Source organism: Orcinus orca, chromosome 11 (genome assembly GCF_937001465.1).
Source record: "Orcinus orca chromosome 11, mOrcOrc1.1, whole genome shotgun sequence".
Classification (NCBI taxonomy): Eukaryota; Metazoa; Chordata; class Mammalia; order Artiodactyla; family Delphinidae; genus Orcinus; species Orcinus orca.
Window position 1 is genome coordinate 49,890,465 of NC_064569.1, and position 15,975 is coordinate 49,906,439.

General features: G+C 44.5%; 1 protein-coding gene across 4 annotated transcripts in view; it reads right to left on the reverse strand.

Annotated features, from left to right (window-relative positions):
* Positions 1–15,975, reverse strand: part of PPM1H (protein phosphatase, Mg2+/Mn2+ dependent 1H) — a 264,482-nt gene that overhangs the window by 74,641 nt on the left and 173,866 nt on the right. For all 4 annotated transcript variants that reach the window (XM_049693973.1, XM_049693972.1, XM_049693974.1 and 1 more), the window contains exon 5: positions 12,645–12,729. In XM_049693973.1, the coding sequence (XP_049549930.1) occupies positions 12,645–12,729 (85 nt within the window). The remainder of the gene's footprint in view (positions 1–12,644; positions 12,730–15,975) is intronic.

A 15,975-nucleotide genomic window follows, 5' to 3' on the forward strand; every position in this document is an offset into this window, starting at 1 on the left:
AAAGGGACTTAATTAAACTTAAAAGCTTTTGCACAGCAAAGGAAACCATAAACAAGACAAAAAAACAACCCTCAGAATGGGAGAAAATATTTGCAAATGAAGCCACTGACAAAGGATTAACCTCCAAAATTTACAAGCAGCTCATGCGGCTCAATATCAAAAAACTAAACAACCCAATCCAAAAATGGGCAGAAGACCAAAACAGACATTTCTCCAAAGAAGATATACAAATGCCAACAAACAAATGAAAGAATGCTCAACATCACTAATCATTAGAGAAATGAAAATCAAAACTACAATGAGATATCATCTCACATTGGTCAGAATGGCCATCATCAAAGAATCTACAAACAATAAATGCTGGAGAGGGTGTGGAGAAAAGGGAACCCTCTTGCACTGTTGGTGGGAATGTAAACTGATACAGCCGCTATGGAGAACAGTATGGAGGTTCCTTAGAAAACTAAAAATAGAACTACCATACGACCCAGCAATCCCACTACTGGGTATATACCCTGAGAAAACCATAATTCAAAAAGAGTCATGTACCACAATGTTCATTGCAGCTCTATTTACAATAGCCAGGACATGGAAGCAACCTAAGTGTCCATCAACAGATGAATGGATAAAGAAGATGTGGCACATATATACAATGGAATATTACTCACCCATAAAAAGAAACGAAATTGAGTTATTTGTAGTGAGGTGGATGGACCTAGAGTCTGTCATACAGAGTGAAGTAAGTCAGAAAGAGAAAAACAAATACCGTATGCTAACACATATATATGGAACCTAAAAAAAGAAAAAGAAAAAGAAAAAAAAATGGTCATGAAGAAGCTCGGGCAAGATGGGAATAAAGACACAGCCCTACTAGAGAATGGACTTGAGGATACAGGGATGGGGAAGGGTAAGCTGGGACAAAGTGAGAGAGTGGCATGGACATATATACACTACCAAATGTAAAATAGATAGCTACTGGGAAGCAGCCGCATAGCACAGGGAGATCAGCTTGGTGCTTTGTGACCACCTAGAGGGGTGGGATGGGGAGGGTGGGAGGGAGGGAGATGCAAGAGGGAAGAGGTATGGGGAATATGTGTATGTATAACTGATTCACTTTGTTATAAAGCAGAAACTAACACACCATTTTAAAGCAATTATACTCCAATAAAGATGTTAAAAAAAAATCATCATCTGCATCCTAGTTGTAGGCTTCCTTCTTACCAACATTTTCAATACTCACTCCTGTTGTATTTGTCAGACCTGATGGAGTTATTGATGTTAAAAAACAACAGCAACAACAAAAAAACTTCAGAACTAAGTACAAATAGAACAAATAGGTGGCTGATGAATGAAAAATGAGATGCTAAAATATAATGGGACACATACCTGTTGGTTTTCTGAGGAAAAGACACACTTATTAGTGTATCTTTTTGTGTAATACTCATGAAAGTTTGCATAGTCTATCTTAGCTCAGGCTGTCATATCAAAATACCACAGAATGAGGGATTTAAAACAACAAAAAATTATTTCTCATAGCCTGGAGTCTGGGAAGTCTAAGATCAAGATGCCAGCAGATTCACTGCCTGGTGAGGGCTCTCTTCCCGGCTTGCAGACTGCTGCCTTCTTGCTGCATCTCACAAGGCCTTTCCTCTGTGCTCTTGTGGAGAGAGAAATCGAGCTTTCTGGTATCTCTTCTTATCAGGAAACTAATCCTATCAAATCAGGGCCCACTCTTATGACCTCATTTAACCTTCATTACTTCTGTAAAGGCCGTATCTCCAAATTCAGTACATTGGAGTTAGGGCTTCAACATACGAATGTGAGGGGAGAGATACATACATTCAGTCCATAATATGCTGTTATATGTATACATGTTTATATATGTACATACACTCAAAGTCATGAAAATATTATACAGTATTATCTGACGGTTTTCTTTTTAATTTATCTATATTCACGAATATTTCTACCATTGAACATGGATTACTTTCATTTTAAAAATACTCTAAAATTTGTTATTTTTTGAGAACCCAGTTATTAAACTATGTCTTAAAAAATTATTGAAAGGAGCTTAACTGCCCCTTCTTACTCCAATAGTTTGAGGGAATGCTAAAATCATTGGAAAGGGCCACCCCAGGCAGAGGCTTGGCTCCCATGCAGGGGATGCTGAAGCACACTGCTTCCCAATGGGCCAGCACAGATATTTTGTTCTTAGAAGCAGAGTGGCCCAGCAACTTGGGGACTCAAACATTTCTTAGGATCCGCCCAGCATTCAAATAACATGGACTGGTTAGCGTTACTTCATTAGTGCTGGCCTGCCCTGCTGGAAGCATCGCTCAAGTCAGCATTTTGGAATCCTGAGCCTCGAAAGCGATTTTACTTATAATACAGTGTAAGCAACACACACAAATTTTAGAGTCTGCAAAATGTGGGAGCTGGAATTTCTTAGGTTCCTTTCAGCAATAAAATCCAATGATTTTCTGACCCCAAACTTGTAGGATTCATGGACAATTCTGGCATATTTTACTCCACTGCTCATACCTGGGCAGCTCATAAACATGTGTACATGACGACTGCCCCTTTCCAAGGCACATCTCCTAGGGATGCTGGCCTATTAAAAATGTGGACCTTAATGGGATCAATATCCAAAATGGGAGCAAGCACACATCTAAGGTCCCATGTCCACCGGCAAAATGAAAATTCTGGACACTCTCCTACACCCTCCTTATTTATCCGCTATGCTTGGATATATTTTAGCTTTTTCTCTTTGATGATGCTATTTGGATATATGTATGTTAGAAACATCTGCGTGATGACACAAGTAATACCAGCTACACTTAAATATGTTCATTATTTTTAAAACCTCAGCTACACTTTAGTGCCTAGCATAGCACTGATCACAGTAAAGGCTCTAAATAAGTATTTGCTGGAAGAATGAATACAGAACATTCTGACCTGCTTTACACAATCACCTATTGTGATCATTGAAACTTTACAAAATAATACAACATAGCTTTCAATCTTTAGAAAAAGATAAAACTTAGGTCCACGGCACATAAAAACAATCTTGGACACGCATTACATATTTTGGATTTAGTTAACTTTTTATAATTTCACAGATACCTTCCTGTAAAACAAGCAGCACGTGGGTGCCGTCATACCATTGAAAACCCCAGGATATTTTACAATCCTAAGAACTAAATTATATTATGTCTCTCCTCTACTGGGTAAGCATGCCAACCAGAAACCTAGAAATGTGTTTTATACTAAAATCCAATTTAAAGTGTGCTGGCCCGCCGCATGTAAAAAAAACAAAAAACTGGACCTCTTTTTGTACCTTCATTTTTATCCTGAATTTTGAGGCTTTCCTTCAGGAAGCATAACTGAATGCTCCTAACTGAAGGGAGAGGGGTGGAGGTACACCTGGAGTTCAGGTGTGCACCACAAATGGTACCTGGGAGGAAAGGCCTGGTAACCACTGCCCAAGCAAAACCAAAGGCAGGTGGTCAAGAGTCTTTTAAGGACTCTGGAGAGTACAGGTTTGCTAAAAAAAAGAAAAAGAGGGTAGGACATATCCTTGACACTTAAGTGTCTGGGCAGCTAATAAGAATACATTTCCAGACATGGTTACATCTGGCTAGGAACAAGAAGTGGCATCTTCTCTAGGGAAAGGATGCTGGAGTAACCTGCTGTGTCAAGAAATGCCAGGACACCAGAGATGGGGCGGGAGGATTGAGCATCTTCTTCCGGCTGCTCTCCTCTCTAGTTCTGGGCAGAAACCAGCTTCAAGGGAAGGGGATGGAGGTGAGCACAGCACTGTGAAGATACACAACCGTCCCATCCCAGTAAGAGTCTCTGAGTCACAGAGGGATTGAGCCGTCCTAGAAGGGGACAAGCCAGAGGAAGAGAGGCCTTCTGGGACCTTCCAAGAAGCCTCTCAGTAGAGCAGAGTGCGTCCCCGAACCCAGGTCTGTCTCGCTCCAGAGTACATGGACGTGAGCCCCACCATCCTGGGCTAGGGGAGAGCTTTGAGCACCTTGGGGATGCAAGGCAGGGAGAAAACAGGGAGTAGAAGCAGGAACCCAGATCCCAGGGAGGGATACGTATGTACTGGGCTTGGGAGGAGGCTGAGTACCAGGCTTCCTGCGGACACTGAGACGGTGCTTCCCAAGGTTCCTCAAAATTGCCTGCTGGGGAACACAAAATGCTTCCTCCTTCTAATAAATTTTCCTTCTGCTGCTTTGTGGTCAGCTTGCCAATAAGTAGTGCCAGCCAATAAGGGGATTATCCCAGGTTTTGGGGTATCCAACCAATGGAATTCACACAACTAACACATGAGCTCCTGCAGGTGTAGGCACCAGGGGTTAGGGATTCAAAATATAAAAAAGAGACCCCTTCGCTTAGAGCTCACGCATTAGCAGGGGAGAATGAGGAAGGCAGAATGGGTGGAAATGGGCTACATTCAGGGGTAAGGAACAAAGAGTGGGGTCAGAGCGAATCTGAAAAGGATCTTCTTTTCATTGTTTTTAAATTTTTTTTTAATTTTTTTATTGAAGTATAGTTGATTTACAGTGTTTCAGGTGTACAGCAAAGTGATTCAGTTTTTTTTTGATGTCTAATCTTATTTGTTATGCTTATAAGTTTTTTTGTTTTTTTTTTAAATTTTTCGCTGTGTTGGGTCTTCGTTTCTGTGCGAGGGCTTTCTCTAGTTGTGGCGAGCGGGGGCCACTCTTCATCGCAGTGCGCGGGCCTCTCACTGTCGCAGTCTCTCTTGTTGTGGAGCACAAGCTCCAGACACGCAGGCTCAGTAGTTGTGGCTCACGGGCCCAGCCGCTCTGCGGCATGTGGGATCTTCCCAGACCAGGGCTCGAACCCGTGTCCCCTGCATTGGCAGGCAGATTCTCAACCACTGCGCCACCAGGGAAGCCCACAAGTTATATATATATATGTACACACACATATATATCTTTTTCAGAATCTTTTCCATTATAGGTTATTACAAGATACTGAATATAGTTCCCTGTGCTGTACAGTAGGACCTTGTTGTTTATCTATTTTATATATAGTAGTGTTTATATGTTAATCTCAAATTCCTGATTTATCCCTCTCCCCCACTTCCCCTTTGGTAACCATAAGTTTGTTTTCTATGTCTGTGAATCTATTTCTGTTTTGTAAATAAGTCTATTTGTATCTTTTTTTAGATTTCACATATAAGTGATATTTTCTTTCTCTGCCTGATTTACTTCACTTAGTATGATAATCTCTAGGTCCATCCATGTTGCTACAAATGGCATTATTTCATTCTTTCTTATGGCTGCATGATATCCATTGTATATATGTACCACGTCTTCTTAATCCATTCATTTGTCGATGGGCACTTAGGTTGCTTCCGTGTCTTGGCTACTGGAATAGTGCTGGTATGAAGTCTGGGGTTCATGTATCTTTTTTTGAATTAGAGTTTTCATCTTTTCCAGATATATGCCCAGGAGTGGGACTGCTGGGTCATATGGTAATTCTATTTTTAGTTTTTTAAGGAACCTCCATACTGTTCTCCATAGTGGCTGTATCAATTTACATTCCCACCAACAGTGCAACAGTGCTGTATCAATTTACATTCCCACCAACAGTGCAAGAGGGTTCCCTTCTCTCCACACCCTCTCCAGCATTTATTGTTTGAACAGTTTATTTATCCATTCTACTCTCCATGGCACTTGGATAGTTTCCAGCTTGGGCTCTTACAAACAGTGCTGCTATGCACATTCTTGTCCTTTGGTGTAAACAGCGGTAAACACTTTGTTAGGTATATACCTAGGAGTGAAATTGCTGGGTCAAATCCTTTTTCGAAGTAGTTTTTCCAATTTCCACTCCCATCAGCAGAATATGGAAAGGCAAAATACTCATGCATGAAATGAGAAGTCACATTCCAGAAGAGGAATGTAAAGTCATCTACCTAGAAAAATTTTATATGAATTAATTCTTTAAATGTTTAGAACTCTCAGTATGTGAAAGCAAGTTATCAAAATGACGATTTTCAGTGTTCAATATACATCCTTTAAAAAACCGAATAATCTCTCCTCTTTCTTGCCCTTCGGGGGGAAAAGAAAACTTTGTCAGGTTATATGAGAGGAGGTTTGGAAGCCTTACATTTCAAGATGATTTATCCTGATAGAAAGTCTAAGGTCACAAATGAAATGAAATTAATAAAGTCGGCCAAGCCACTGGTGATCACTAACGGTCATACGAACAGTCAAAGGAGATGGCTCTCCCAAAGCCAAGGCTGGCTGCCTGATGTACAGTGCAGGAGGAGAATATTCTGGTTTGGGTTAAAAAAAAAAAAAAAGAAGAAGAAGAAGAAGAAATGTGGAATGACTGAGACCTAAATACATATGGGTTGGAGTCTTTCATTAAAAAATTCTCCCTGTCTTAATTTGTCCTTAAAATCTCAAAGTAGCAAAAACCAAGCTTGCATATATAAGCTATTACAGAACTGGATATTAAATAAAGTTCTGTCTGGTTTATGTGGATCTCAAGGAAGGTTCACATTTAAATTTCGACATGGGATTGCACTCATCAGCCACAGAGAAGTAGCATGCCCCCAAAACAACTTTAAAATTGTAAAATTGAGATCTTATGATAAAGGAGTCACATGGAAACTGGAATACAAATAGAGATATTAAACAAAATTGCCAAAATCTGTCAACTCTACGACAGTTTAACGTATAGAATAAGGGGTAAAAAGTGTTCATTTACATAAAACATATAAGGTTTCCATATTCATATGCCTAATGCTTTTTCTTCCCCAGTAAAAATCTGGGGAAAGGCATTCATTTGTAGAGTGAACAACGCAGGTCAGCAAAAAGGATATGCCTGCATATCTCCAATCTCTTTGCATAAGCAAATGGAATTGAGAAATTTTATAAAAGGCCACAGGAGTCCCGATGACAGGACGGCCATGAAAAAGTTCACATATAGCTATATTTGAAAGCTAAGACATTTTATTTTGCCTCTGATCTAGGCCCTATTGTAAGCACTACAAATATTAACTCATTAACCCTCATTCCGATCCTGTGAGGGTCCTGCAATTACCCTAATTCACAGATAAAACAACTGAAGCACAGAAAGCATTTTACAGTTAAGTTTTTGCCCTAATAAACTTCAGTGAATACTATCTACCTCTCTCAAAGCATATTTGACTTTGATATATTTAAAGGATGTATGACATTATCTTGCTTCCTTACACTAAGATCAATTCTTCAGGGACCCTATGGGCAGACGGCTCCAGCTTTATGTGCCCAACTTTTTACTCAGAATGTTTTGGGGGATAGGGGCTTTAGAGTCTAAAGATCATTTATGTATAGCAACTGCGCAGAAAGACTGATTTTTTTTCAAAAAGAAAATGTAGGGATTCCTTCTCATGATGATTTTGTTCAGCTGTGTGGAATCCATTTTCTTAGGTCTGCATAGTAGGTTTAGAATGCCTCCATGCTAAGTTTCTGACCTCTCCCAACCTGGAATAAATAATACATCCGTTTATATTCATTTTCAAAATGAGGTTCTAGAAGTGGCGAGGTTCAGTTATAAGGGCTAATGTATTCAGAGTCTTCCCAGAGCCAGGGAGTGTTCCTAGGGCAGCCACATATAAGTTCTGCCCTGAAAGCCTGGGCAGTGCCAATCTCATGCTCTAAAATTCTCCTGGCTTCTTCATGATGCTGGTGTGATCAATGGAACCTATAGTAAATATGAAAAATGTCAACCACTCTAGCCTGCCGTTTTTTTTTAATTCAAGATTTTGAAACTCAAATGCAGTTTTGCAAAGGGGGGTTAAATGGGGAGAGAGGTGGTGGGGCTGGAGTGGATTTGTCCCTGACTCAGCCATCAGGCAAAGCAGAGTGGTGGTGAAGTTGTCTCCCTGTGACTGCAGCCAGGCTCCCGGGCTTAACAACCTGCTCTCAAGGTTAAGGGCCACATCGAGGTGGCAGGCCAGCCATTTTTACTCACTAGCACATATGACCCTTCCCAATGATAGCATCTTGTCTTAAAAGCAGGTTCAGGCTTAAGGAATATACTTATTGGGAGATAACTCTTGAGCGTGAAAAATCGCAGAGAGCCAAGAGGTACAATGCTGTCCCCCTTGAAACCTTTCCAAGCTCAGCACTAGGGAAACGGCAGACAAATCAAACCAGACTTGGTGTAGAAGGCTGCAGGCAGTTCCAAAGACACCGCAAGAAATCACCTAAGATAATGTTGCACTTGTGTGTATCAAATGTGCATTTGAAACCCACTTTCATCTCTTCTGTACATTGCCCTTGATGATAAACAGCTGCAGACTTGGATTATCTACAAGGACAGACGTACATTATTTGAAGGTTTGATGATACCAGCACATCTTAACGTAATCAAATCAGAGTTTATAAATATGTCTAGGCAGAATGGAGGGGGAAGCCATTACTCTCACAGCTCGGGGCTATAGAGGTCCCCCCTAGAGGGAGACCCATTTCTAGCTGTCAACCCGAAGTAAAAGCGGGGGTGATTTCCTGGAAGCTGCAGCATCAGAGCAGTAAACGCTGCCGAGAAACGCCCACAAACCAGACCGCTTTCCCTCCTATCTGGGCATCGACTCCATCAAAACATTCTGTCCAGCTTGGTGGACCCCCTTAAATATTTTATTTCAATCACCCTGGAAACATTAAAAAAAAAAAAAAGCCCAGCGAGAAAAAAAGCAAGGCTTAGTCGTGACTCGTAGGATCATCAACTCTCCCTGACTGCTGGGGCAGAAGTGCATGGCCCCCGACCCCTCCATCGCACACCTGCCACATTCCATGTGAACAAGTCAAAACCTCAAGCCTGCTTGATTAATCACCCAGCCCAAGAATCTACAGAACAAAGTTCACATTACCCAGAGAGCTGTCTGAAGGGCCCTCTGAGGTCAGGATGCAAGACCAAACAAAATTAATGTGCCTGCACATCCATCATCTTGTAATCTGCTTCCAGTTCTGTAATCCCCGAACGTCTGGACTGTGCATACCAAGAACATTCCTGTCCGACGTGGATCAAAACGATTCATGTACAAAGGGCTCCGAACCCTCCCCACCTCTAAGAAAATCATTAACCATTTCTACAAGTCAAACAGCCCTGGGACTGCAGTCATCTGCTCAAACAAGTCTCTAGGGACCTGGAAGTTTTCATGATTCTATCCTAAATGTCTCTTCAGACATCATGAAAATGAAATTTGATTTGACCTAAGAATAAGGAATACATTGTTAACTTTCTGGTGACGTACTAATTCATTTAGATTATGTAAAAGATACAACAGTTCTCATTGCACAAAAGTGGTTCACAATTAGTTCAAGGGAACTGATGTTCACCCAAAATGAACTGGTTGGATTAGATGCACCTAAAATTATAAGATACATATTGTATTTTATCTTATCGTGAGATTACATTTCACTATGACCTCAGAACATGTAATGAATATTCAAGGGAAGTATTCCTACACATTTCACTCAGGAAGAAAGGAGATTCAGAGACATTCATTGTGTGAGACCTGAGGTCACATAGCTCTTGTTTGGGCTGGGCTGAGAGAAGCCCACATCACCCTGTGTTTTCCTCTCATAGTTGATATTATTTTTAAGATTTTTATGCTATAAACCTCCCAGTTCTCTGAAATCCATTACATAAAGATTTCACCACAAGGTTATTTTATGCTCCCAGCCCCCTAATGCTCTCCAATACTTCACCACAAAGATTCACATCACAGATCATGTGAATATTATTACTGGATTTCTTCATTCCAAAGCACACATTCCTAGATTCCTGATGGAATAGGAAGTTGGACAACCAGGATATTTTATGTTTTGGTCATTTACACTCCTGTTGTCTGAGGAGAAAAATTTTAGGTATAATTTCCATATAGAGAAGCCTATACGGTTTAGGAGTGAGGATGACAAAGAATGGGGACAGTGTTCTCACCTTTTAGAAATTCAGATATTAAGACTCTATTCTGGGGGCTAACAGTGTCCATTGATTGTGCAAGAGTAACACCAAAATACACATTAATTTTAGGACCATTAGGAGTGATTCTGAAATAAACATAAAGGGACAATATCACTGAGGTGTGAAGACCAGTAGAATTTGAAGTGGCAAGACTTTGATTCACCCAACAATAACCAAATGAGTATTACGTGCCACAAAAACTTCCACATATATTATTGCATTTCATCTTTGCACCTGCCTTCTGGGGTTTTCTGTGCCCATTACTGACAGTGAAGCTGGGGATCGGTGAAGGGCCTTGTAGAAATCACAGACGCAGTCATGTGACAAGGCTGAGCTCTGAAGCCACATGCATCTTATTCCAGCCGTCCCAAAACAGACCACTGATACTGGAATCTGAATCTGAACAATGTCAGCATTCCCCTCCCCCTCCTTAAAAGTTAATGTTTTAAGCTCTTGGTATCATTCTTGCCACGTGAAAATGTGAAAGTATTTCAAAATAAAAAAAGTGGATCTGCTATTACTCATTGCCTTTAGCAGGAAAACAGGAAATGGTTTTTACTAAGGGTCACGGAGGTGATGGGACAGGGAGGGGCTGAGGCATGGGAGGCAAAGGCCTGGTGCCACTGTGAGAGGTTTCAGGGGAAGCAGGGGAGGTGCTGCGTGGTAATGACCCAGACATCAATACGAACACTGGCCCCTTTGGTCAACACACCCTGATTCAATACGAGCTCTGTGCTAGGTCCTGACAACGTGAGGTCCCTGAGGTAAGGGGCCTGCCCTCCGGGACTCAGTCTGGAAGGGAACACGGGACTTGGAAAAAGCAATACAATACCACATGCTGACAGCCACGCTGTGGGCTTCCACAGGGCGCTGTGTGAGCACCAGGGACTGGCCCCCTGCGAGGGGTAGGGGACATGTCCTAGAGGAAGTGACATTTCTTTTGGGGTCTCAAAGTATGAGGAGGAGTTTTCCCGGCAGAGACAAAGGGAAGGGCTCTCCAGGCAGAGCATATCTCCAAAGGCATGGAGATCGGAGAGAGCACGGTGTGTCCTGGAAACGGAAGACGGTTCTCCGTGGCTGCAGCCCGGGATGCACTGGGTCCCTGGTGAGGGCAACGAAGAAATGATGCTGGAGAGGCGGGCGGGAAGCCCAATTCTGGGTCTGCCTTCTGTACACTGCGGGGAGCCAGAGGTTTTTAGGGAAGAGAGTGACAAGATCTATGTGATGATCACGTGGCGGGGGCTTTGTGGAAGATGGACTGGAGAGAGTCAGCCAGGGGGCAGCGAGGCCGGCTGTTATGAACTCTACTTGGAAGGACCCTCGCAGCTCTGAGGTCCTCGGTGGCCCTCTGGTCTAGCTCTCTACTTTATACGGGACAGACCAAGGTCTGGAAAGGTTAAGAGACTTGTAACAAAGCTACCCAGCTGGTGACTAAGGATGGGGGCAGGATGAGGTCCTGCCGGCTGCTGCCAGTCCCTTCCCCCGCCTGGATGGCCAAAGAAAGTGAAAGGCTCTAACATCTGGGCCCCCGGAGGGGCTTCAAGTTTACCTGCTTGAAAAGAGCAACAGATAGGTTGGAAAAGAACCGTAGTCAAAGAGTGAAGAAACGTTTCTACCTTGGCTTTGGACTCCTGTTGTCTTATGGACCAGGTGAGTACCAAAAGCAACACAGCTTAGCTACCGAGTAAAACCAACACAACACAGTCAAGGGAATTGAGGGAAGTGCACGACTTCTTGCTAAATCAACCGAAGTCATCAAATCCTGACTGTTCCCACACGCTGGAATTCAGAGACGTGAGCGAAGTCCTTTTGGAGTAGGCCGGATCAGTTCTTTCCTAAGAGCAGACGGTCACTATCTTAGCCTTGTCGTCTAAAAAGAAAGCCAGTTGGCAAGAAAACAGTTCATCCACAGAACTACTATTCACAGCTAGTGCCGAAAGATGCCCACTGCAAAGCAATCCTGTATGATCATCACCGTTGCAGAACTGAAAGCCTGAGCCTAACACCCTACCCCTGGAATGTAAGGGCAGGGAATATACTCTGTTCTTCAGAAAGCTCACATTTTCGAAGAAGCAAAAATTCTCAAGATCTGAAAAACCAAACAGCCCTCCTAGAGCCCTCTCATAATTTCACTCCAAAGAGGGAGATCTCACATGGAGAATTTATTTTCAGAGTAGACACAGATTTTCCGACACCTGCAATTCTCCCAAAGGGCCCCTGAGACTTCATATCGGAGCAGGAAGTCCTGGTGTGTCATCAGGCTCTGGGGGCTGCTCACACGAGATTCAGACCCGTCTGAACCCCTCTGGTTGAGTTAAAGTGAGTGGGGCCTGGGGAAAACGTATCAGCATTCTTTACCACCACATTTCGTATTGTACATACCAAGCCATTAAAGGAAACAGAGCATGCCATGTCTTTGATCGGTCACAGATGGGAGAAAACCAGCCACAATAATAAATTCACGGAGGTGGAGTGTGTCGTCACACACGGAGCCAGGATGTGTGATCCAGGAGGCGTGTATGGGGGGTGTTAACGCCATATGTCGTTTTACTGCTGTGGGCCTGCTCCCAGGTCAATAGCAACATGTTCCTCCAAAACAGCCCCGACGCCATCCCTGACGCGGCGGCGCTCTGCCAGACCTACGAGACTCTTACCAGGTACTGAAGTCGCTGGCGCTCAGTCTCAGGGGTGAATTCCGAAGACATGGGGATGATTTCTCCATTTCTGATGATTATGGCCCTGAAATGGTGAAAATGCAGGTCAGCAGCCAATCTCATAAGTACCTGGATTCTGTCCTAACTCCATAGCTTAGTTCAGAATACACCTGAAACTCTCAGAGGATACTTTTTCCTCTGACCCGCACAGCAAAGCTCAGTGTTACCAACTCACCACATTGTAAGTATCTTTAAGAGCATGATGTTCTCGTTAGCTCATGAATCTGTGCCGTCCAATATGGCGGCAACCAGCCCCATGTGGGTACTGAGCATTTGAATCACGGTGAGTGCAAGCTGAGAAACTGAATTTTTAATTTTATTTAACTTTAATTCATTTAGCTTGAAGTTAAGCAGTCACAGCGGGCTAGTGTAGTAGATAGACAGTGCAGCTCCAGATCTCCGTTACTCAAAGTGTCTGTGAGCCAGCAGCCTGTCAGAAATGCAGACTCTCGGGTTCCACCGCAGACTTCCTGTATTGGAATCTGCATTGTCGTAAGATGCCCAGGGAATTCAGAGGCACGTTGAGAATCTAAGAACGCTGGACCTAGGCTCCTGAGTTTCTAGGGTAATATCCTGGGTCCAGGAAAACCACTCTTATCTCATCTTAAAGCTCAGGAAATTCACATACTCTCCAAAGTGTGCCCGACAGCTACTGCCGACTCCGGGACTTTTGAGAGAACAGAGTTCCCCAAAGCAGGCGTCTAAAAGAGGAGTTGCCGGATTGATAACTGTGCAGCAGCCTTCCCTAAGCCTGTTCTCGGTGGAGCCTCCTGTGCTCAGACCTTGTTCCGCAGTGGTCCCTGCAGCCGCCTGCCAGCCATCGATCAGTTGTGGCGGAAGGCTGCCATTTCTACGACAAATCCAAGTGGCTAGCTAGGGGAGCTGCATTCTATTCGAACCACAAAGCTCCTGGTATCAGGGAGCCAGAGACCTGGGGACCCAGCACCCTTCTCTGTGAAGAGCCACAAGCACGGGGAATACCATCACTGAGCTCAGCTCTGGGTGGATGCCTCACTGACATGGGGAGGCTGCGTTTTTTGTGCCAAGAAGCCCCGGGCACCCCTCCCTCCCACCGCAGAGGCAGGCAGTCCCTGACTTGGCAACAATCCCTATAAACGGCTGCAGCTGCTCGACCCCCTCCCCTGCTAACCCCTCCCCACCCATGCCCAGTTGCTGCTGTCATAGAAACCAGGGGAGGGGGGCAGGCAAGGGAGGAGATGACCATAAAAATCTTGCGGGCATTAGAGAATTTATGGATCTAGGAGAAAAATGGTGGAACTGTAAGAAAACGGGAAAGTTTTGCGGGGGCTGACCCTGGGAAGAGGGCGGCTCTTGCTGTAATACTCGTATCACTTCTTTTATTATGCCGCCAAAAATAGGACAGATTAAAGATTCCTTCCTATAAACCCAGAGTCGCTTGTAAAATGCAACCCACCTCCCCCAACCCCAAGAAAGGGGATATCCGCCATTCACAAATCAGTGTGAGTTAACGGAAATCGTCTTTGCCCTACTTATCGGCTGAGAAGAACTGTAGTAAGAGTAGGGGTTTTGATAGAGGCTGGAGAAACCTGGAGAACTTGAAAGGAGGGGTCAGGAAGGTCAAGCTTAGGGCCTAATCTTAAAGCAGCGAGAAGGGCCCAGAGAATGTGGGGCACTAGAGCAAAAGGCATTATGCAGTAAATTCCCACAGCAATCTTCTGTTTCAAAATTTTGCTAAAAGCTAGTCCTAATTCTTTTCCCTCCCTTTTCCTACATGGCCCCCGAATTCCAGCTTCCAGGCTCAGACTAAGAAAGGTGGGTATCCGGGAGGGAAGTAAAACATCACGGTAAGAGGAGGAAGGAAGGGACGGTGGAAGATGGGGTGTCAGGCAGCGTGGGCCTGTGGGGAGCGGCCAACCAGACCATGCGAGAGCCTCCTCCAGGACCTAAGTGTCAGGAGGTCAGGGGCCTGGTCTGTTTTGTTCACTCTCATATTCCAGATGCTTGGTATCTTGCCTGCCACCTAGCAGGAGCCCCATGAATATTAATTGAATATAAGAACAGATGAGGGCTTCCCTGGTGGCGCAGTGGTTGAGAGTCCGCCTGCTGATGCAGGGGACAAGGGTTCGTGCCCCGGTCCGGGAAGATCCCACATGCCGTGGAGCGGCTGGGCCCGTGAGCCATGGCCGCTGAGCCTGCGCTTCCGGAGCCTGTGCTCCACAACCGGAGAGGCCACAACAGTGAGAGGCCCGCGTACCGCAAAAAAAAAAAAAAAAAGAACAGATGAGAGAACTTAGGAGAAGCTTTGCCTTGAGTCTGAGAGGAAGAGAGCAGAAGTAGGGAGGCAGCGGACGTTCGCTTACACAAGGAGAGTTGGGTGGTTGTCACAGAGCCGAGAGGGGCCTTCGCCTGGAATCGCACCTGCTCCCTCAGCCATCTTTTCCTCTTCTCCTGACCAGGTGAGTCCATCCATCACTTCCAACCCCGGAGTCTTTCCTACATCAGTTATTCCCTCTGTATTCCCAACCTCTCTCTCTGCTGGCTTTGCTACCACACTCAAAACACTTTGTGTTTAAAATCAAACAAAACAGAAACCGAAACGAAAACCAAACAAACAATACTCTCCTAATCTGAAACCCACTTTCAGGGTCTTTTCCCCTTTCTTTCCCCCTAAACCAAGGTTTACACATTCATTACACATTAATGTACACATTAATCTACATTCAGGGGCTCTACTTCCTCACCTCCCACCGATCCCTCAAATACAGGTAAATTCATTTCTTGCCTTCTCTCTACCTGACTGCTCTCACCAGTCCCCAAATGGCCTCTCTGCTGCTACACCCCGTGACCATGACCTCATTCCCACCTTCCTAGGCAGCATTTGTTGGTCCCTCCCGACCCCAGCTTCTGGGGCATTGTTTCTCCTGGTCTCCCTCCCACCTCCCAGGACACTCCTCTCAGACTCCTCTGGGGTTGTGGGCTGCCATTCCGCCTCTCTACCCCCTCCCTGGGCACTCGCTTCCCAACCCTGTAACCCCCAAGATTTGGTTTGGAGGTCTCTCCTACATGCTCTGTTAGCCTGGTGCTCCCAATATGGAACACAACCTGTTTTGTACTCATTGCTTAACTGTCCGCCTTCCGAGCTGGCCTGTCAGCTCCTGAGGCGAGAGCCATGTCCGTCCTGCTCACGCTGAGGCCCCACTACTGTGCACAGAGCCAGGCAGTTACAAGCAGTGCTGGCTACAGAATTTCTAGGGTCTGGGCCAAATAAAAATGCAGGCCCTCCTGTTCA